Raw genomic sequence first — 22342 nt, 5'->3', positions numbered from 1 at the left:
GAGAACATAAATGCAATAACATCTGAATCAAACATAAATCCCACAACATTCAAATAAATTTTAAGTAAGGAAAAATGAACATGCCCATTCCTAATTACCAGCTGACTCATAAAACTTAATTTACTATTGACCAGATAGATGGTGAAAAACAGGGCGCCATCTGTAGGTTCTCAGTTACGGCTCAGATTAGAGTCACAGTACTTGTCAGTATTAATCTAGGAGTTGATATTCAATCAGCATTGTAGACCAAAGGTTCTTTACAAAAACAAGACCTATGTTAGCTCTTATTTAAGAACTGCTGCATATCCAAGGTGTCTATATTGATTATTGTGCAGAAAATCAGATGTCCTTTCTTGCTATTTCTTTCTATTTTTCTTCTCCTAGAAGAACAAAATACAGAATGAGATACACACAATTGTCAACAGATTTGCCTGAAATTTAAGAGGAATATGGAACATTTGTGCACAGATAATATTCCAGATGAAATACGTAACTTTATAAGAAGCAAAACAAGTAAAAGTTGGTTGAATTTTCTAAGAACGTGCAATCAATTGGTAAAAGTTTCAGCTGATATCTTCTCACTGTTTAGACATATATACAGGTTGTTTCAAGCCCAGTAGGGACTGAACTCATACTCTTGCTTTTTCCTCACAGGATTATTCACGTGTAAGACTTACTACCTATTCTAAGAGCTATGATTTGAAATACATAAGTAAATAAATAAAAATTAAGAAATAAGCCACTTCGCTCTGGCATGTTCATCCACATCAACCAAGCAAAGGCCAGTGGTCATGAAGTGTACACTGAAACATTTTAATATCGCCTTATGGACTTATCTCTGGCTATATTTTAGCAGAAATATTCTCACAGGAATTAAAGCTTCCAGTTTAAAACCTATCAAGTGCTAAAATATCCAAAATAATTGAAATCTAATAATTTGTAAACCATGTGATATTTTAAGAGAAGAGATGAACTACTTTTTGATGTATGCAAACTAAGTGTTCTACACCTTCTCTAGGGTGGCGCAATTCTGTCTTTCAAAGGCCATTTTGTTCAATAAAATATTTCTTCTCTGTTCAGAAAAGGATAAAACAAAAAAGAGGTGTCTTGCATATGCTTAAAATATATGAGCTAAATGATGTAGCCAAAATGCCTAACTACTTTTGATCTTCTTTGAACATGCTTTCTTTTCTTGCTTCAAACCTTGTCCTGACCCTGAGTTAACTGCAGTGATTCATGAACATTCTTTTGATTTAACTGGGTATGACACTGAGTTTTTACTTCCTTTGTAAGCCAGGCATAAAGATGGATACCCTCAGCAATCCACAAAATCTTTAGTTGGTAAGAAACAGGTTTAATAGGTGTCCTAGATGGCACACTATTATCTAAATTGATTTTTCTTTCCCTTCAGCCCATGAAGTAAAATATGAGAAAACAAAAACAGAATAATTCTGCAAAGAGAGAGTAGAGCTTTAGCTACGTGCAAGACTCTGATATCTGAGGTGGGGTTCACTCAGCCAAATTCAGCAAGCTTTTTCTCCTATTCCACAGCTTAGCCAAATTAGCAAAATTCGTTGTCTCCTATTTGTTTTGCCCACAAATCTCATAAGAAAAGGCTTTTCCCAAGATATCCAATGGATTTCTTCCTATAAAAGAGTAAAAAGTATTAAGGGTAAAGTCACCAATAACATCAAGGTAAACAATCTGAATACTTTCTGAAAGTGTTTTGTTATTACTATTTTCAAATCCAATTTCAGCTACTAAATAGATTTAATTGTTCATGAAAATTCCCTTCCTTTGTAGTAAACTGCTCAATGCTGAAACATTTTGAACTCTAATTTCTAGTTTCTTTTTTGTTGTTGTTGTTTTTTCTGTCATACAAGTGTGTTGTAGGTTTGACATTTTAGCTCTGAACATCTTTTAGATTGCAGAATATTGAATAATTTCTTCTAACTGGAGCTTCTACAAAGTATTAGAAGCTAATATGATTTGGTTAAAAATTATATAACAATTGTAGTGACCCCCAGTGTGAAACATCCCATGTTAATTTACATTCCCATAGTGACACTTTATGTTTCTAACACCAGAAAATGTTATGCTGAGCTTATACTAACTACAGTTTTCTAGCATTGCTGACAAATCATGCTACTACTACATAATGAAGTACATTTCACTAAATGGTACTCATTCAAACAATTGACATTTCCTCCAGGGTTAACTGGTTTAGAAAAGTAAAACTAGGGAATATTCACTAACAGTTTTGTTCATACTCTACAAAAACTCACGGTCAGTCTTGGGGAGACCTAAAGCAGTATATTAACCGGATGAGATTTCATATATCATGAAAAGAAATGATCCACTATTTAGGCAACTCAGCTATTCTGTTAATGCACAGGTATACCACAACATTTAGCCTGTTAGATTTATGTAGCAATTTAAAGAGATGTCTGTCCCTGTGAATGCATTTTTGATTTAAGGGCATGAAATTGTCAAAATAAATAGTGATAATACTGCAATACTGCTGCCCACCACTGTGGTGCTGATATTCTTAAACACATCAAGGTACCACAAAGAAAACATTCAATTCTATAGGGCCAGATCCTTTATTCGCCTATAAAAGATAATCTAGAAGAGAAAGGAACACTGTTAGAAATAACTCCACAGACCATACATTTTATCACCCAGCGTACATCTGGAGATGTACCTCTCTAGGACCATGATGTAGTCAGCTTTGAAAGATAAGCCTCCACAGCAAATGACTTATCAGATCTGTCTATTTAGCTATACTGGGAAGGAAAATCTAGCCTTCTAATTTAGTTACAAGCCTAAAAAGATGTAGCTGAGTGTACCAATGCAAGCATATATAATTGTAGCATCATTCTAGCATTTGTTAGAGGCTGCATCGATCTCCTTGTGTGGCTAAAGCACTTTTTAAGGCCTACAAAGTAGTCTTCAGTAAGGTACAAGGCCTCACAGATTCAAAGACTAACTGCAGCATGAGTTGATATATCAAATAATCTCTCATATCTAGAAAGAATCCCTTATCCTTTAGGCACACTAAATTTCCAGATTCAGATGAAAACAGAAAGCTCTTTCTGTGATATGTGACATACAATAAATCCAAATGCCAGACGTCGAACTTTAACAGATCGGTAACTCCAAAAGAAACAGAAGACCCGTTAGCACCACCATCAGTGTCTCCATATATGACACAGCCACAACACCTCAGTAGAAGCCCTCACTCCACAGTTAATTGCTCGCTCTGTACAAAGAGATATACATTAACTTTCCACCACAAAATGGCAAAAACAGGACTAGTCAAGACCCAAGGCAGAGAACAGTGAGACACTACTATCTAGACAGGCATCTAGAAACTGCCTATCAGGTATCAGGACGCTACCCACCCAGGTAATTTTGTTTCAGCGTATCTGAATAGTACCCATTCAACCTAGCTGAAAGGGAAACTAGGGAATGCCATTTACTCTCCTCATGACTACAGCAGGTAGGAAATAGGTATCAGAGGGCATGAAGTTTGGCAGTGTCTGTTCAGGTCAGCTGGCATTAGGCTTTGGCTGTGGCCATTTGGAGTTCAGACTGACAGCAGAGCCACATCAGATGTTGGCAAGCGACACCTGGCACATTCAGAGGCAGCCTAAGAAGCTTTGCCTAATTCAGGACAAAACACATGAAGAATTGTTCTCATTGTGTGTAATACATTTAACCGTGAATTAACCTTGTAATGAAATGAAGAGAAAAATCAGTCATTCAGACTTGCTGTCATCCAACTACCAAATAAAAACTGACAGTTTGAAAAAGGTCTTTGCATTTTGAATAGTCTGCACTCAGAAAGTGAAAAAACTCAAATGAGAAGCTACAGCTTAAGAACTCCCAGAGAGTCCCTGAAAACTACTCCTATACTCAAAAATTCTATTTCAACACCTACAAAACAGACATTAAAGCAAACTCTCCTAAACAGAACCAAAAACCCAAATATAAATACACAGCATAAATATGCTGTAAGCAAGCTTTCAAAATCATTACAAGCCTACCATACCCTCACCAAGACTGATGATAGAACTACTACTGCCATCAGTAGGAGCTGGACTGCAGTTTGGGGCTTTGGAGATTGCGAACTACCCAAAGCAAAATCAAACTAGATTCACTTAAGGCATCAATACAAAAGATTTGCCTTCAACTCCCTTTTCACCATGAGCTTCATGTGTGATCTTGAATAAATCACTTTTGCTTCTCTGTTCATCATCTCCTCATTTTTCAGAAGGGGATAACAGCACTTCCCTACCTCCCAGGACCTGTATGTTAAATGTGATAAAAACAACGTATACTAGACTGATGAGAGAGTAGAAATACCTACATAATATTATTACACATACAAAACTCACGTATATAAGTGTGTATGAAAAATGTATACTAAAAAGTAGATAAAATCTCAACACCAAGAAGAAAGGAGTAGATACATTTTAGCATTTACTTCCATTACTCCCCTCTCCTCTTATCCCATATGCTAAGAGTCAGAACCAACAAAGTAGCTGTAAACAAAGCAAGCAGCTTGTATTCTGGCATATTTCCTCATATCTGGAATTGGAAACAGCACAGCAAAAGCTATTCATTCCTGGATGAAAAGTACATAAATATAACGGATGAACCCTTTTAGTAACTCACTGACAGCAACCGCCTACTGGCTGGACTTGTTTGGAGTATTCAGACTAGATGCAGGAGAAATAAAGGGCTCTAGGATTCCAGGAATGTGTGCAAACATCTGGAGTACATACAACCCATACCTGTAAACTTAACCAAACAAATCAGCTTGCTCTGCTCCTCATTTAAAACACTTTCCTTTTACAATGCATGGGAAAACTATAGCAATATCTGTTATACCATTTACGATTAAGAAAATCAGGAGGTAGACAGCTTAGATCTATAAAAGTGATTTGATATATTTGGCAATCCAACTTGGCCTGCCTGCAATGAGCTGTTAAATGAAATTTTGCACAGCCATACCATCAGGCTTTATTCACTTGCCACATTTTATTCTGAAGGGTAAAACTGATGGTTAGTACTAATCACCTCAATTATTGCCAGAATTGCATCAAATCTGGGGATGAGATCAATCCCTTCTTGAACTGTGGGTGAGAAAAATAAATAAATAAATAAATAGGAAATCACCAGCCAAACTGAAAAGAGAGATTTCCTAAACTGCAAACAATTTACCCTTTCTTAGAAGTTCAATAAATCAAGACACACACATGAAAAAAAACAGTCATTTGAGATTTATCAAGGTTTTCTTTAAAAATAAATAAATAAACACTGATGTAGTGTTTTTTTTCTTCCCTCCAGTAGTTGCTTGAACAAATCCCAGCACTTCGAAGGAAAGCTCTTCAAATGATAAAGAGAAATGTCCTACATTTCCTCTCCCTGGGAACAGCTGCAAGGGCACAAAGAGCAGTGCTAGAAGAAAGGATATTAAAAGGCTCAAATCTATCACAGGTTCTGCTTATAAGTTTCTGTACTTGGACAGGCTGCTGAATTTTTCTTGCTTCAATTTTGCTATTAGTTTCACAGATAATAGGTGAAATGTAACTCCTCCTCCAATACTTCTGGATGAGAAGTAAGAAGCAGAGTAACTGTAATTCCAGCGTTTTCAAGCTGCAGTTTTGTATTTTTGTCATGTGACAGATTGAAGTGAACATAATGGTGGGATTCCTCAGCACCACACACATAACCACTGCGACTACCTGTTCTGTGTTCCCAAGCAGAACATAAATAAGAAAATGTATTAAAATATAAATTAATAATTATTAAAAGGGGAACAGAGAAGAGTCTTCTTGTTTTGAAAGCTGTAGAGCCTTCCTTTTACAGAACACAGAAAGGATAGCAGTTCCAGAATATGGTCCAGTTCACCCAAACTCCTGGTGTTGTTTAAACAATTTATTTCATCATTTCTTGTAGCCAACTCTCAGTTGCCTTTCTGTTTATATACTCTGCAGGGGCCACCACCTATGGCAGAAAGATGAGAACCTACTCAAATTATGGTACCTGGAAGACTCATTTAGTCTTTAATGATTTTCAAGCAGAGTCTTGCTGTGAAAGCGATGCACAAAGTCAACACAGAGTCCAGGTACAATACTCTTGTAATAAAATTAAAATTACTAAAATAAACTTGTAGGCGTTTGGCAAAGAATTGAAAAATATTATATTTGTATATAATGTATCAACTGACACCAGATGCAGCCCACGTGAATAAGGCTGGGCTCAGTGAAAGTCGGCTGTGCAAATCAATATAGACTGTGTGTGTGGCATGCGAATGGTTCTTGTTTCATGAACATGGTTTCTTTTCCTTATTTTCTGTTTTAAGGGCAACAGTATTCTAGACCCAGAAATAAAAGAAGAAATATTGTCCTGTTTGGGTCTCCTTAAAAACTACTTGTTTTAGCCATAGCAGTCACTAAAACGTAATAATACTTTTAGAATAGAAATTTTAAAATAATGAGATATTGCATATATGTGTACAACCTAGATCCAGGATATGTAGTAACTTCTTAGTTAACTTTCAATGCATATTGGCATATGGACTCATTTGCTTCAAAGTAAAGCTTTTCTTTTGATTTAAAATTGATTACTTTTTAAATGTTGGCAAACTCGATTGCATAAATCAAAATGGGGTACATGGATTTGTACCTAAATGGATTTTTTCTAAATAGTTCAACTGCTTATAAACCAATTGGTTGGTTTTACTTCTGATAAATTTACTGAAAAAGAAAAGAATGCCACAAAAAAAATAATAATCAAGCCATACTTTTTTGTATTGTGATGTTTTCTATTACAGATTACTGCAAGAAATCATTCCACCAATCAGCACCAGCAAAGAAGAGGATAAAACTAGAAACAGTAGGATGAGTGCAACTGCTTTGTGTAGTCAAGAAACAGACTCTGGAAGTTGAATTAGGGATTCCTTGCTGTTGTTCAGGTAAACGTTCTCCCAAGTGCATCCATTTTACAGGACTCTTGAAAGGCATTTCCAGATGAGTAGATGGTATTCCACTCTGTTCTCATTCATTTATAGTTTTGCTGGACTCTGTGTATGCATGAAGTTTCCTTTCATTTCTTTCCTGCTTCTTTGGCAAACAAACCTCAGTTAAGACTCTTCTGCACCATATATCTGGCAGATTTTTCCTCCTCAAAGCCAGATCATTATGCATATTATGCATCCATCAGTAATTTCATCTCTTTTCTACTGTCCTGAGTAGTGTTTGGTGTTTTTTTGTCCCGCTGTGAGAGAGCCAAGACCCTTTTCATCTATTGCATATTATTTGTTTCCCAGCATTACTTTTACCCTGTCACAGCAAAGTTCAATAGTGCCTGCCAAGTCAACAGTGTAAACCTTATTTCTATGAAGTCAGCAACAAAAATGCAAGGGTCTCATTCATTGTTCAGTATTAGGAGCACAACATCAAATGGATAGCTCTGTAATAAAAAGTGGATGCTGTTAAGAGAAAGAATTACATTTCTGAACTGTGGAATAAAATCTCACCCTACTTCTCCATGTTTACCCAGAAATTACTCCTTCTCCTGTGAATCTAAACTTATTCTAACAGAATATGACACGTAGGAGTGTGCAAACTTATCAGTACGGCAGCATAGGCAAAAATACAACAATAATGGACATTTCTATCCCTTTTCTCCACAAATTTGAAAACATGATTTTTGTATGGATTTTCTCAGAATGTCACCTGTTAATCCACCAAATATTTGGAAGCTTTAACTCATAAAGCCAATTAAAACTCAGTAAACTAGAAAAAACAAGGTTATTTCATCCATACAATAAAGAATATTCATAGTCAGCAACTGAGGATTCACTGAGCCTCAAACAATTCACTGAAAACATCAACAGTTCAGCATAGGTTTCTTTTAAAGGGAGTTTTTCTTAGTGTAGCCACAATGCTAACTACGAACCACAGATCTACATACAAACCTGGATGTTGGATTGAAAAGTCAAGGAAAGGACTAGTGTTCTGACTAGTAAAAACATCACAGAAAAAAACAGAAAGCAACAAAAAATCTTTTGTTTTCCTAAACCCTTTTAAACAAAAAGCAGGAAAAAGTTATATATGCAGATATGTAGTCCCTGTAGCTGGCGCAGCGCACCGGGCACGAACCTACAGACAACAGATATACAGAAATACAAGCCTATACTTACATTTGGACCATGATAGCACTAGCACCTGTGTTTTCCCAATCTCTGTGTTATGACTAATTCTTCCTTGAAAGTACCTATTTATTTTCATTTAGGAAAAACATAAATTGCCAAATATGAAAATCTACACTTTAAGCACCTAAATTGGGACAGATTAATCCTGACCTAAAACTGCCAGAATGTGTGGGGCAGTGGTCAGTTGGGCAGTTGAGGTTTGCTTGTCTGGGGGAGCCTTTTTATTTTGGTGACCCATTTCCACACCCGCCCCCCCCTTACAGCAACTACTAAGCCCCAGGCTTTTAACTTCATTCCATCCATTTTTGTACTCTACCTATTCCCCACATCCATCTTTGTCTTTGTTTTTGTCTTTCTGTCTCTTTATCCCCAACTAACCTGACACAAAGGCAGACCAAATTGTTTTTTTTCATGAAACAAAGGAAAACATGATACTAATGTGACAGTCAGAGAGCAGCTCTGTTTATTTTGTTTGTCTCTTACTATCGATTTCTATATCCCTGATCTGATTTGACTAAGCTCCTCAGGCCTATTGCTAAGCACAGTATATAACTCACCTCCATTCTGTCTTGGCCCTGCATGGAATAGTAAGTTTGTCCTTGAGGAAGTAACGACTGATAGTAGCTTTGCTTGCATTTTACTTTGGGGGGAAAAAAAAATAAATTGGGGTGTCTTCTTTGTAGTTGACAACTGTGTAGATTTCCCAAGTGAAGTCCTAACCCATTCCCTAGATGCAGATGTTTCTGCAAACTCGCAAGCTAAGTGAAATGCACTTGGTAAATACACTCATTTGCCAGCTGCAGACCAGAGTTTATCTTGCTAACCATATATTAGTTAAAAGTCCAAAAATTTAACTTTAGATTGAGAGAAAATTGCAATAGCTGAAGCTTTTAAAAAAAAAATCCCACAAAAAATCCATGATTCAGCGAATTGAAAACATTTGAAAGGCTTCCAACACCAATGGCTGCATTATTTGCACAGCAAACTGTCCAGGAACAAACCAGAGGTATTGTGTCTGCTCACGCAAGCAGAGGTTTACAACACAGCAGGGGTCCCACATTAGTTCTTAGAAATGGGCGTACTCTCTTCCACACTCTTAAACCATTTTTCCAGTTAAGACTGTAGTTTATTAGAAGTCTTCATTCTTATGCTGATGGAAGACCCTACCATATTTATTATGTTGTAATTTAAGCAGTTTTGCTTCTCAAAGGAAGTTTTATGTCCGACATTAATTCTACTGAATCCATTTCACTAAGAAAATGAGTGATACAGCTGCCAACTTCCATCAGCAAAAGAATTACTCTTTTTCATTCTCCTTCTTTAATATAATTTGTGGTAGTCAGCTATAGAGCTATGGGTCTTCAAATACTTCATAAGTATTTTCAGCAGATTTCTTAAGGATATTTTTCATAGCACATCTTATAGAAAGTATTCATAAGACATGGAATTACTTCATTTCCCAGCAATATAGGACATCAGCAATCACACCAAATTAACTCCTTTATAAACTTGTTTAGTAGGAAGATATAAGGATATAAATTTCTCATTATGTGAATTATATCATGATCAGCAACCAAGGAGAGGGGATTACCGAAAGTGTGTATAACATCAGGATGCAGATAAATGGCATTTGAATACTTTAAAACCTGTGTTGTCCTTCATACATACACAGCTCTCTGAAGAAACGTGTGTGCATGTATGGGGTTTTTGGAAAAAACCTACTACCAACATGAACTGTGGCAAAATTACATTATAAATCTAACTAGTTTATGTGAATTCTGTAAAAGTAACAAATGGAATGTTTGAAATTAATATATATATATTACACTATATATGTATACTATAGTGTTTGATATATTTCAAATTTTTTTTCCCCAAGTTCTGCAGTTATACACTTTTTTTCAAAGGGGAAAAATCTGATTATATTTTCATTAGTAAATATGGTATTTTATTTCCCATTCATTTTATATGAATTATTCATTGCTAGGTGAAACATCAGGATCTGTTCCATTTCATTTCCTCACATAATACTCTAGCTTTCAGAAAATGAACATCTTTCACACAGACTTTGAGTAACAGTCCCTTTAAAGTATCTTCTCAATCTACAGAAAGCAAAAGAAAGCCTAAATTTCAAAATAAAAAAATAACCAACTTTTGTAGAAGATTTCATCTTCTTGTAACTGTGTAATAAAATCTACACAAGTAGCTACAAAGAATTACAATACTGATCTGAGGACTGTCAGAAAAAAATAATTTGCTTTTTTTTTTTTTATCTTGTTATAAAGTCCTCAGAAATGTTAAATTTAACACCAGTTCTAGGCTCATTTGTGAGATTCATATGCCTTAAAAGTCATTACATACATTGCTTACATCTGCACTTAAATGCTCTGTCTCTCAAGTCAGCCCATTTCACTCCACGATGGCAAATTTCACAACCTCTTTCCTTACCCACACAGTATTGGCTTCCACTTTCTCATTAGCTATCAAGTAACAGTTTGGGGGTTTGTTTTTAGTGCCACTTCGGACATTAAACAGCCTTATAGAATGAACATTTCTTTATGCATAGATATTTTTTCCTTAGAAAAATCATTATAGCAAAACCATCTGTATTAGTGTTTTACTTTTTTTCTTTCATATTTTGACAATATTTAACTTCTCACATACAGAAAGTGAAACCCTGCATCGAATACTTAAAAGCAGCATTCCCTACCCGTGTACTAGCCTGTTAGGGCAGGAACAACAACGCAAGACAATAATTTTGATTTCTGACTATGTAAATTATTCTTAAAAATGACATCTATATAAATAATAACTACCATTAGAACACTGATAATGTGCGCCTAATAAATCAGATAAAAGATTGAAACATATAGCAGTGTGCATGTTATTTAGCAAAGAAAATTAATGTGTCTCATTCATTTTTGGTATTCAAGCAATTTTAAACTCCTCTGACACACTACATGATTTTACTCAGGGAACCAAGAACTAGCCTTTTGTTAAGAATAGTGGAGCATAACAAGGGACTAGGAAACTTAAGAGCAAAAAAATGTGTTGCTTTAAGAAGTGCTTTGCCCAGCAGAGCTATTTCCAAGAGGAAAATCAACCCCTCTCTCACTCTGCACCCTCCACCCGCTTTGTGAAGTTGGGTTTAGTACCCCAGAGCTAACACATGATTAATGAATTTCAGGGTCTGCATAGCAAACCTGGAGAAAAAATCTAGGGCATAGTGAAAACAAATAAAGCTCTGAAAAGGGAAGTGCATGCAGTATTGCAATATTTTCTTGAAATGCTTGAAGTCTGTACTTCCAATGTAAACACAACCATCACCAGTTCTAGTAATAACTAGATGTACTTTGCACTGAATGTAGATTTCTAACAGACAACCTCACCAAATCATGGGGCATATTCCCGAAAATCTTTATATTTGCAAGTAAGAAGAGAAGAGAAATGAAGTCTTACACTGCACAACTGAAAGTGGGAAAACAAAAAAAGTTTCCTTTTTCAGTTCAACAATAAGGAGTTGGACCTCTTGGACTTCTCATCAGACATAAGCTATGCTGTATCAGTAGCCACAAATGGCCCATCTTGACCTCAGCTGGCCTCAGCCAGCCCAGACTGTGTCTCATTTTGACAGGAACTATGTTCCCTCAGGAACATAATTGTGTTCAGTTCAGTGAAACAACTCACATACAAGATTATACAATTTGTTTTAGGATGATAGCTAAAGCTTTTTCTGTTTTAATATTTGCACTTACCAATTGTTAAAGGGGGCAAAATAAAGGAAAAAAAAATAAGCCTTTCATATGGAAAGAAAGTATCAGCACACTCCATTGCATTTATCATTTTATCATGCCTTTAGTGCAAAAATCACAGAAAACATAAAGGCAAATCTACAAACTGATTCATATACCTGTGCTTATGTGTCAGTGTATTTCGTATTATACATGCATACATTATTAAAGTTGAAAATTGTTTATTTCTCTTCTCTAACAGACAACCAACTATTAAAAAAACAATCCTCCACACAGCTATGGAAGTACAATCTAGAGACTTTTTTTTTTTTAATGGAAAATGGCAAAAGGAAGGGGCTCACTTTAGGACAATTCCTGAAAATTCTTCTTCTGCTACCTATTTCTCACTAATCTTTGTAAACATTCAAAACATGCTGATTTCTTTAACCATGCAGATCACAGAGTATTAAGGTGATGACTTCTCATAAATGAATATTACTCACTAAATTAGCTTTCTACTGAATGTTCCTACTCCAACTAATGAAATACATTTCCCACAAATGCTCTCCAGTCTCAATTTAAAATTTGCTGTGTTGGTGGCAAATCCTGCCAGTAATTTTCTGCTTCTAGAAATTGAGAGAGTAAACATCAAACAATTGATCTATGCAAATGAACTCAATTTTTAAATTAGTATCAGGATTAATTCTTGTGGTTCTTCCCTAACAGAAATTAAAAGGCTATGACTACAAACCTTATATAGCAATGAATAAATAAAATTCTAACATACTATTTTGAAGGCGATGAAAAGTCTGTGAAGAGGGAAATCTAGATCAACTGGAGGGATGTCAAGGAAGACGTCTAGTATAGTGCTGGATGCCCTGATACAAACCAACCTGGAACTTGTGGCGATTACAATATACAAATTGGTAATTCACATGCCTTATTATGGATTCAAAGAAGCAAAGCAGTTTTTTCTCATTACAGATATGAAAAAGTGCTGGGCAAAACATTTTTTTCAAAGCATGAAATTAGTTTGGCATATTTAACTATTGATCAGTGAATTAATTTAAACTTCCTTTTTATATTTGCATCATAATACATTTAATAGTCAAAGTGACTTATTTTTCATAATCAAATACTTTGATCTATTTCGTTAATGAGCCCTTCAATATGGTTTTCAAAATGTAAAATTATTTATTAATATTTTAACATGCAATTAATTATTTAGTGACTCCATACCCCAATGACTTTTGCCTCACCCAGTATTTATTAATGGCTTACTGTAATTACACCCCACCCACACCTCCCCCAAGCCCCAAATTTTTTGAACCACCAAGAAAAAAAAAAAATAAATCCTTTTTTTGGTAGTTGATCTAGTCTCCGTAAACAAATATCCACTTAACTAATTACACTTCCTAATTATCAGTTTCATTCTTTGCTGTTATCAAAGTAATCAAGACCTGAATGAGTGCTATCAGCCTAATTATCTGTTCAGTCATATTAATGAACATCACACCGCTGTTAACCAGAAAAATATCACTCCAAGAATCCCTCCATAAATTGAGATCTCAGTTCAGTGCCTTTCAGGAAGCATTAAATACGTTCACTCAAAAGAACTAATGTCGGTTGAAAAAAAAAAAAAAAAGGGAAAAAAAAAGCTTCTTGTCATACTTGACAGCTTGAACAGGAAACGAATTTGGTTTAATTCCTTTCAAGATTCTAGTTTTAGAGTAACGTATTTCAGGCCTGGCAGAATTAATATATGGCTCACTTGTTTGCCAGAACAAGTTTCCGATTTCAGTACAACTCTGTTGAAACAACACCATAAAAACATCAGAACTTTTGTACAACTCCCAATACTATTTTGCAACATCCTTCCTCCGAGGGCAAAGTGCTCAATCAGATACAATAGGACAGAGAATTGTAAATGTCTGCCTACTCCTAATTACTAAGCCTACCTAGCTATAAATCAAAATTTGACAAGATTTTGAACCTATGAACAGGTGCATGCAGTTTAAACCACTGACAAGTCCCACCTGCCTGCCGTTAGTATAGCCTTACCAAGGCAAGAAGCAAGTCATTGCATCTCAGCTTGGGGGTTTCAAGGGACAACAATTCTGTTACCTTGTCAGGAATTACAGTCCATTGCTTCAGTATAAAATCATTTCCTTCCTCTCTTTATAAATTCTACAACAATTCTTGTATGTCTAAATTCATCAGGAACTTTCAAGAGGAAAAGTAGAGGACTGATCTATTAGGTAATATATACAACTACATACTCTCAGAATAAGATCAGCTTGGTTTTGGAGTCTGTTGACAAGAACTTGTTCTATGCTGCATAAACAGATAAAAATTGATTCTCATCTCCAACCTCTTATTTCAGGAATTTTATAAAGTACGCTGAGGATACATGCAGAAAAACATTACGTACGTTGAAAATCTGTAGGATGGCCAAAATAAGCTACATTCAGAGCTTTCCAGTCTGCCTATCACAGCATATTGAAGCGCATCACTGTGATTTGTAACTTTGATATGAAGGACTGACTAACAGGATTTCCATTTTAATAAGGTCACGCTGTACTTGCTAACACAGTAACTGAAGAAAGAATCACTGTAGATCTAAGCTGTGAGACAAAGTGACTTAATTTTATAATGTAATGATTAACCTGGAACAAATAGTACAAAAAGATTTTCCCCATACACCATACAGTAGCATGTTTGTAATGGTCTCTCTCATATTTCAGCTGTCCAAGAAAACTGACATTCAGACATGATATTTTCATGTCATGTGCAGATATTTTTTTAATTAGGTACATAATTCCTTAAGTAGGTATCAAATTTTGGAGAGTTCATTAGATTATAAATGGAAAGATTAAAAAATATTCATAAATATGAGACATGAACTTTTGTAAAATACTGAAAGGGCTGACACAAAAGTAAGACCAACTGTATTGTATTTCTCCATCTTCTCTTGCACATGAAGTATATAAACAGATTTGGTCTTACAGAATAGCCTAAGACATTGTAGTGCCATAAACAACATTGTGTAATAGACTGTATGAGTTTGCTTCAGAGCGAAACACCGACTTCAATCTAATGAGTGAAAAAAGATTTATCGTTACTGGCTGCCCAAATAACCATTTAAAGCCATTTCCATACTTCTGACATTCCAAACAAACAAACCAACAAGCTTATGCTAAGGACTCTGGCTATACACTGAGAGAGACCAGAGTGCCTGTGTAAGAGCTGACGTATGTTTGCAGTGGGACAGTGGACAGCTACACCTTCTTCAGAGCTACAGAGACTCAAAACAAAACAAAAAAACAGCATAAGTTGAGAGACACCTATGCAACAGTCTTGTGAGCATTAACTTCTGTTTATCCTTCCAAAGCTGCTTAGATGGTATTCACAAGATTACAGTATTTTGGATAAACACAGTTCAGTTGTGCCCCTGACCTCAGTGTTTAATATTCACTTCTTGCATGATTTCAGTAAGCGTTCAGGTATTGTTCTTTCTTCATGAGTGGAGGATTAAGACAAAGGAAAATGCAGAATACAGAAAAGCAATGTAAATCACACTCCTGTGCATAACGTTGAAGCATTGAGGATTTGCAAAAGAGCATTGGGCAGCCACCCAAATTTTCATGAATACTGAATAACACTAGCTTCAGAAATAGTCACAAATGAAAACTTGAACTGTTTATGAACACATTTTCTTATCAAATGTACTTCATTCATTTGGAAGCCTTAGAATACTGAGAAGGAAGATATATGATATTATACTAATTAAGCCAGCTCTATAGGATTATTTCAGTTGAAACTAAATAGTATCTAATTGATTCATCATTCATCTGTATTAATGTAACTTTTGAGTGTGCAATGCATATGAAAACTTAAATACATAAGCACTAACTCACAAGATTGAAGACTCTCCAAATTGAAGATGCTATAGAAACCCAATTCATTTTTGTGATAGTAAACACAGAGTTAAATTACTAAGTGGGAATAAAAGTACTACTGAATGCAGTGAAACAAGAACCTCTTCACACTGGAGAGCATCTCAAAGGAACACGTCATTAAACACCATACTATATTGATTCAGAGGAAGTCAATTTGATCAGGTGCTTAGACACTGATTGTGTGCTTTAAAGTCTTGCTCTGTGCCACTAAATACTGCACAAGTACCCATAAGGCAGGTCCTCTGACTAGGACAAAGCATCAGTTAAAAATAGCTGTTTTGTTACATGTGCATTTATAGAATACTCTGGTTTGGGATTTTTGCAACCAAAATCGCATCTCCAAGTTTTACTGTAAAGCTCCAGATTAAAAGAAAAAAATTGAAAAAAGAAATGCATTATTTGTTTACACACAGGAGAAATCAGGAAATGAGTTTGTTTTGCATGTCCTCTTATGAGACATACATTCAGCTTGGGGGTGGAGGGTTAAGGTAAAGGCTATTTCTGAGAAGTGTGAAAGAACCCTAAGTAACAGAGAGATTTAACTTCAGGACAGCTCTGCGAGGACATCAAGAAGCTCACCCAAGGGAATGAGCATGACTGCAGCACATTTCCCTAGTTGTTTCTGGTTATTGTTTTATTTTTTGTCTTCTACTACCTTTCACAGATATTAAGTTTTTTTTGTTGTTCTCCCCCATCTCACACATTTCAGTAAGCAAATTTCAGCAGACTGAGCTCTGTGTATCAGACAAACCACTACATGGCACAATCAGCAAATGAAGGGGTAACATCCCTAAAACTTAAAGCAAAAAAATTTAGTAAACTCACAAATACAAAATACAGTGGAAGCCAGCCCAGCAGGGTCCCACATAAATTCAATAAACTTTTCTGCAGGATTCTAACAGTTTTTAGCAAGGAGCACTGTAAACACACTTTCCAAAATGTGTTTAGAACATAAGAATGATCCAATGATTTAATTTCAAACATGGTTTCATTGTGTTCATTCCCTTCTAAGCTGAGCCTGAAACAGTTTGAAACATTCCACCCACAAGCCTGAGCAATTTTCAGCTGCTTATTACTGTGAGACTGAAAGATAAATGACAACAGGTTTGCAAATTTTGACGTTTCTGTAATCCAGAGCAAAAGTTTCAACCAAGCACATCTGTGTAATAGTAATGCAAATATTACCCAGTTCTCTCCCATTGAAGCGCCTATTGGCAATTCTCTGCATACTTCTCCACAATCTTTTTATACACAGCCTAAGGACTCCAACAAACTCTCTCTTTCCCTTCAAAGGCTTGTTAAGTATGTGATGAATAAATCTGTCACTTCCAATTCTGAACTTATTTCTGCTTTGATTGCTGCAGGATCTTGTATCCATAGCAACTTTTCACCACTCAGAATCGATTAAAGAAGTGATCAGTTTATCTAAGTAGCTGTGCTGATGGAAGTGATTGTTTTTTTCTAAAAGAGCAACTGTGACAGGTAGTGTAAGTTTCCCTGACCACTTAGTTCTCCAACATAGCAAGTAATGAATTCTCAAAGAACACATTGTGGTCAGCTGAACATTTAGTTTGCTTTTCCTCTCTAAAACAGGTCTCTAGTTAAATACCCTGCAAATCAGTATCTACACTTCCGATTAATAAACCCTGTCCTTATTTAAGCAGAGCATAGATCTTGTTGAAGGTCAGAGCTGCACTTGTCTCCAAAAATATTTTGTTGCTTTGGAGTTTTGGCCAGTCAGATTTATTTTTTTAAAAGGCAAAACTATGAAAAGCTTTCAACCAGGCATAGCTAAATGTTTGAATTAATTACCCAACGTGGAGGCCCAATGCATCAAAAATGTGTTGAAAACACTGCTACAGACAGTGGGATGTGAGGCAGAGAAATGCTCGTGAAGTGCAAACCACTTCACAAAGGGTTTCAAGTTCTATGGAACATCTTTATTCTGCACATTTGTCAAACTGTAAAAGTTCCTAACTTTGTATTGTATGTGATGGCTCTTGGGACCAAACATTAAAGACCTTAAGTATCAGCTGGAATTTAGTGATTAATGTGGTAACACATCTTGTAGTGTCTATATAGGCACATGTTCAAAATCTAAGGAAATGCTTGGGGGGACGGAATCAAGTCTTAATGCTTAAGCACAATAAATGGGCACGGAACAGCTTAGTGAGCTTTGCATGACAATACATTTCATTGTGAAAATGGTACCCAGAGAAACGCTGCAACTTCAAAGTAAATATAAATTAAAGCAAAGAGGACTTCAACCATAATTGAAGTTACCTTGCTTTGAAGACAGAAACTTAATCTGCAGTCAATATATCAGGATGCAAGTCATTTTTGTAGCATGGAGGAAGGGATTTTGTGCAGATTTCTTAGGTGAAAGCTCAGAATTCCAGGTGCAAGCTCATTCAAGTTGCAGTGACTGCTGCCAACTTCATCTGGGCAACAAATTAAACAAGCATAAGCATGAAGGAGCTGCAACTGTAACAGGATGCCTGACACTAAGCCATCTTCATTCAAGTAATTTGACAGCTGAGCAAAAGGTTAAACGTACAGTCTGATACCTCTGCTGTATGTAAGTACTAAGCTTGGGAGAACAGAAGGATGACAATGTATATATGACGAATCCTAAGAGATCACTTAAACTGCAAATAGAACTACTATTTTTGGTCTGAAGAACAAAGAAGTTTTTCCTTGTTTCACATTCAAACAGAGCTCATTTGGGTGACATCTACATACAGCACCTCTACAACCACATTAATAGTGTCGAACTACCAAGATTATGCTGAAAACATTAAGTCTCTAATAGCGAGTACTTTGTTGTGACGCTTTCAAATCCCTTCCCTGAAGTGAGGGGAGACTGGAAAAAGAAAGAATAAAAAATTAATCAGAGAATGAATCAATGTCAGGTAGAAAAAAAAGACTGAAATGGTCTGAGTGCGGTTTGCTGTTCAGTTCTCCCATGTGAGGACAGGCAGCTCCGAACAATCCTACTCCTTACATCTTTACATTGCTTGGTAGGGGGTTATACCATAATATGAGGTTAGGTATCCATAATGTGAAGAGAGACAAGATCCAGATTTTGCTGAATGACACCACTCTGTTGATTCCTGTACAACTGTCCCTGCCTAATGGATAAGCAGGAGGAACGAAGAATAGCATCGTAACCATGGTGTTGACAGGTAAGTGCTGAGATTGGTCTTTGTTGGCTTCAGATCTCTGTAGTGGAGCCATAGGCAAATCAACAGACAGAAACAGCAGGACTGATCTTTTTTTCCTACCTACAAGCAATATCTAAGCATATTTTTCCCTGTGGACTATAACCTAGCTTCACCCAGGAACTACACTTCTTCGAAGCCCAACCAGAAAACAGCGGTTGAAGTTCAAGTTCATTTCCTAAGGCATACTGAGTGTGAACATGCAATAGCTGCACAAAGACTTGAGAATATTAACAAAATATCAAATTATTGCTTCTGGTGGAACTGAAGCTGACAAGCGACCATTGAGAAAAGCTGCTCCTCTCTGTTGGCTGCAGCAACTTGCTGGATTGTGCAAGCCAGCATTGTACAGCACCCAGCACCCAGATCCAGGATAAGGCCTGAAGTGCCCTCCAGGCTTGTTGTCTCCTTTGAGACACTTCTGAACAGCAGCATTAACACAACTCAGGGAAAATTGCCTTGGACTGGCCCACTGTGCTGTCATTACATGAACACTGAGATATCAACAACAGCAATGGCAAACAGAGCTTACTAATGGGACCAGCTCCTTTGCCTGCTTTGGCCATTACTGTTGTCCCTGGGATTGTTAAAGTCTGACAATTTGGTCTGTCTCCTGCTTAGGAAAAATCGGCATTTTGATCATCTACCCCAAAATCCAAGTGTTACACAACTTTTAATAGAGAAAACTGTCAGAATACAAACACCCCCCACATTTCTTTTCTTTCTGCCCAAACTGGTGGTTTCAGTGGGGTATTGTAAAAATACACAAATGTTAACCTCCTAAAAAGACTCCTTACCTTTAGGTTTTCCTGCCCAGGTCAGAGTTCAAAAAGTTTAGAACACCATACATGTGTTTGAGCAGCCACTTGCTATTACACTACGGCTGTATGAATTGGTGGTGAAGACATTTGCTAGGAAGTGAACCATCTGAGTGACAACTTTGTTATTACTATTAAAAAATCCTGTTGGTCGGTGGACGTAAGTTATTTCATCTTCTTCATTTTTAAATGCCTGTAACTTAAATGTCTCTGTGTGGTCAATGACCACAGTTTGATACTCTCTTCCCCAAAACTAGAGACCATATTGATTAAGTCATCCATACCACAAACTCTAAAGTACAGTCCTGACTGAGCAGCAATAGCTAAGAAAAACTTGGGAACCACAAAATAGCGGAAATGAAACTATTAGACAGGTTAGGAAGCTACATCCTGTCCATAGTGCAAGATACATTTTACTATATTTTAATACCCATACTACTTAGTTATGTTTTCCAAGAATTCCATGCACTTTTCCCAGTTATGTTTCCCAAGTTTCTATACATTAAGAATGAGTTCAGAGCAATCTTGCTTTGTGGGTTTTTTCATTTGTTTGTTTTTCCCCAGACTTCCCTTTGGCTGTCTAAATTTGAAGCATTTATTATCATATCAGCTGACAGAAGGGCAGGGCATTTACAATGCTTCAGCAATTAATAAGTTTTAGTTTAGTGTGTGAAGGGTTATCATATATTGCAAAAATCAAAGATACTAGAGGGGGAACAAAAATATCATTAGTATGATACCAAGCATATCAACACTAAATTAGGCTTTAGGAAAATTAAAGGAAAATACTGAAACCTATCAAAGCCTCCTGTGATGTTAGCTGTTTAATTTTCTTCTGATAACAAAACGTGATACATGGATCATTAATTTACACTCTGTGATATTTCCACACCTACTGTTTTGCACAGAATATAGCCAAGCAAGCGTGAAGCTATTTCTTATACATTGCAGGGGGAGAGAGAAACAACCTTCTTTGCCAACAGCCAGAGGTTTGATGACATGGTTGTACACTCTTTTCCCAAGGATTTGTCTTTGACCCCTTCTCTGATTTGAGAACCTATGATACAGATGAAATAAATCCCAATATTTTAAGCATTTGGCACTGGCATGCCTGTTCAGAAGATTGCTGACCTAGGATCCCCTCCACAATCAGTGCAGAGAGAGACCATCCTGAGGAGAGCAGGCCCTGGAAAGCATCAAGGGTTAACTGAACTCAGTCATCTCAACTATACAGTGAGCTGGGGTTAAGCTAAATTTTTGCAGAACATGCTTGTCATTTCGTCAATCTGCCTGTTTTAAATGTATGTTAGTAATGCTTTGCTCACCTTCATAATGGGAAGATAAATGAATTTGTTTCCAGCTTATATTGAGCTATACCTGTGAAAAAGCTAAAATCCCAAACTCTTGGCCCTCAGCCCCATAAAAAATGAAGTTGGCCTGTGTTCAAGTTGAGTTTAAAGCAAAGAGTTCTAATAACCCACATGAAAGTTTTCACACATTTGCTTTGATCTGCCAACATTAATATTATATAAATTTTGGATAGCAAAGTTTCTCCTCATAATAGCTGATTGGACTGTGAAAGATGAGATCCAATGTTAGTTTTATTTCCTATGTAGTGGTTCATAGTCTGGTCAACACAACCTGAGGAGCATTTGGAGTAATTGAATCTCGCTTCTGCGTGCAGTTGTTCAGAGATCCTGAGCGTGCATCAGGGAGATAAACTTTACAGTTGAAAGTGCCAGAGCTTCAGGTCTCCCCCTGCAGACCTAGGGCTAAAACATCATAGAGTGTGGAAACCTTTCACCACCAAAAATCTGTAGTGTGAATCTTACTGGGATCAATAACAATTTGCCAAACAGATGAGTAGGTACCACACACACAATCAATAATATTCTCTGCAAAACATCCTACTTTAGATAAAATTCCAGTTTCTATAAAACCAAAAACCACTAGTTAAATTACTCAAGAAAATTCTATACAGAATGAGGCATAAAATTTTCCCTAGTACAAAGGGAACATAGTACATTTTCCCTAGCTCATCCTTCAATGAGCTTTTAAAACAAGACTGGAAGATAATATAGCAGAGGTAATGAGAAGCCTTTTCACCAAATCCCCTCTTTGCCCCTCAGTCCATAATATGACAAGGAAGAATCTGGTTTTGTTTCCCTCAACCTACAAAACAAGGGCTAGTCCAGTGTTGATAGAGAAATTTGAGATTGCATGTACTTCCCACAAGGGCAAGGGGTAATGGCTTTAAACTGAAAGAGGATAGATTTAGATTAGATATAAGGAAGAAATTCTTCACAATGACAGTGGTGAGGCACTGCACAGAGAAGCTGTGGGATGACCCATCCCTGGCAGTGCCCAAGGCCAGGCTGGATGGGGC

The 22342-nt window shown here is 36.5% G+C and overlaps 1 protein-coding gene across 4 annotated transcripts in view; it reads right to left on the bottom strand.

Moving 5' to 3' along the window:
* The window catches only part of LOC308199825 (uncharacterized protein), a 605136-nt gene that overhangs the window by 264991 nt on the left and 317803 nt on the right, over positions 1-22342 (bottom strand). Inside the window, exon 13 of one of the 4 annotated variants that reach the window (XM_080604496.1) lies at positions 5086-5141. The exons of the other annotated variants lie outside the window; for them this stretch is intronic. Coding sequence (XP_080460622.1) covers positions 5086-5141 — 56 coding nt within the window. The remainder of the gene's footprint in view (positions 1-5085; positions 5142-22342) is intronic. 4 annotated transcript variants of the gene reach the window in all.

Source organism: Anser brachyrhynchus, assembly GCF_964034855.1.
Source record: "Anser brachyrhynchus genome assembly, chromosome: 9".
NCBI classification, from domain to species: Eukaryota; Metazoa; Chordata; class Aves; order Anseriformes; family Anatidae; genus Anser; species Anser brachyrhynchus.
Note: the sequence above shows the minus strand (reverse complement) of the source record. Positions and strands in the feature narration are given on the sequence as shown.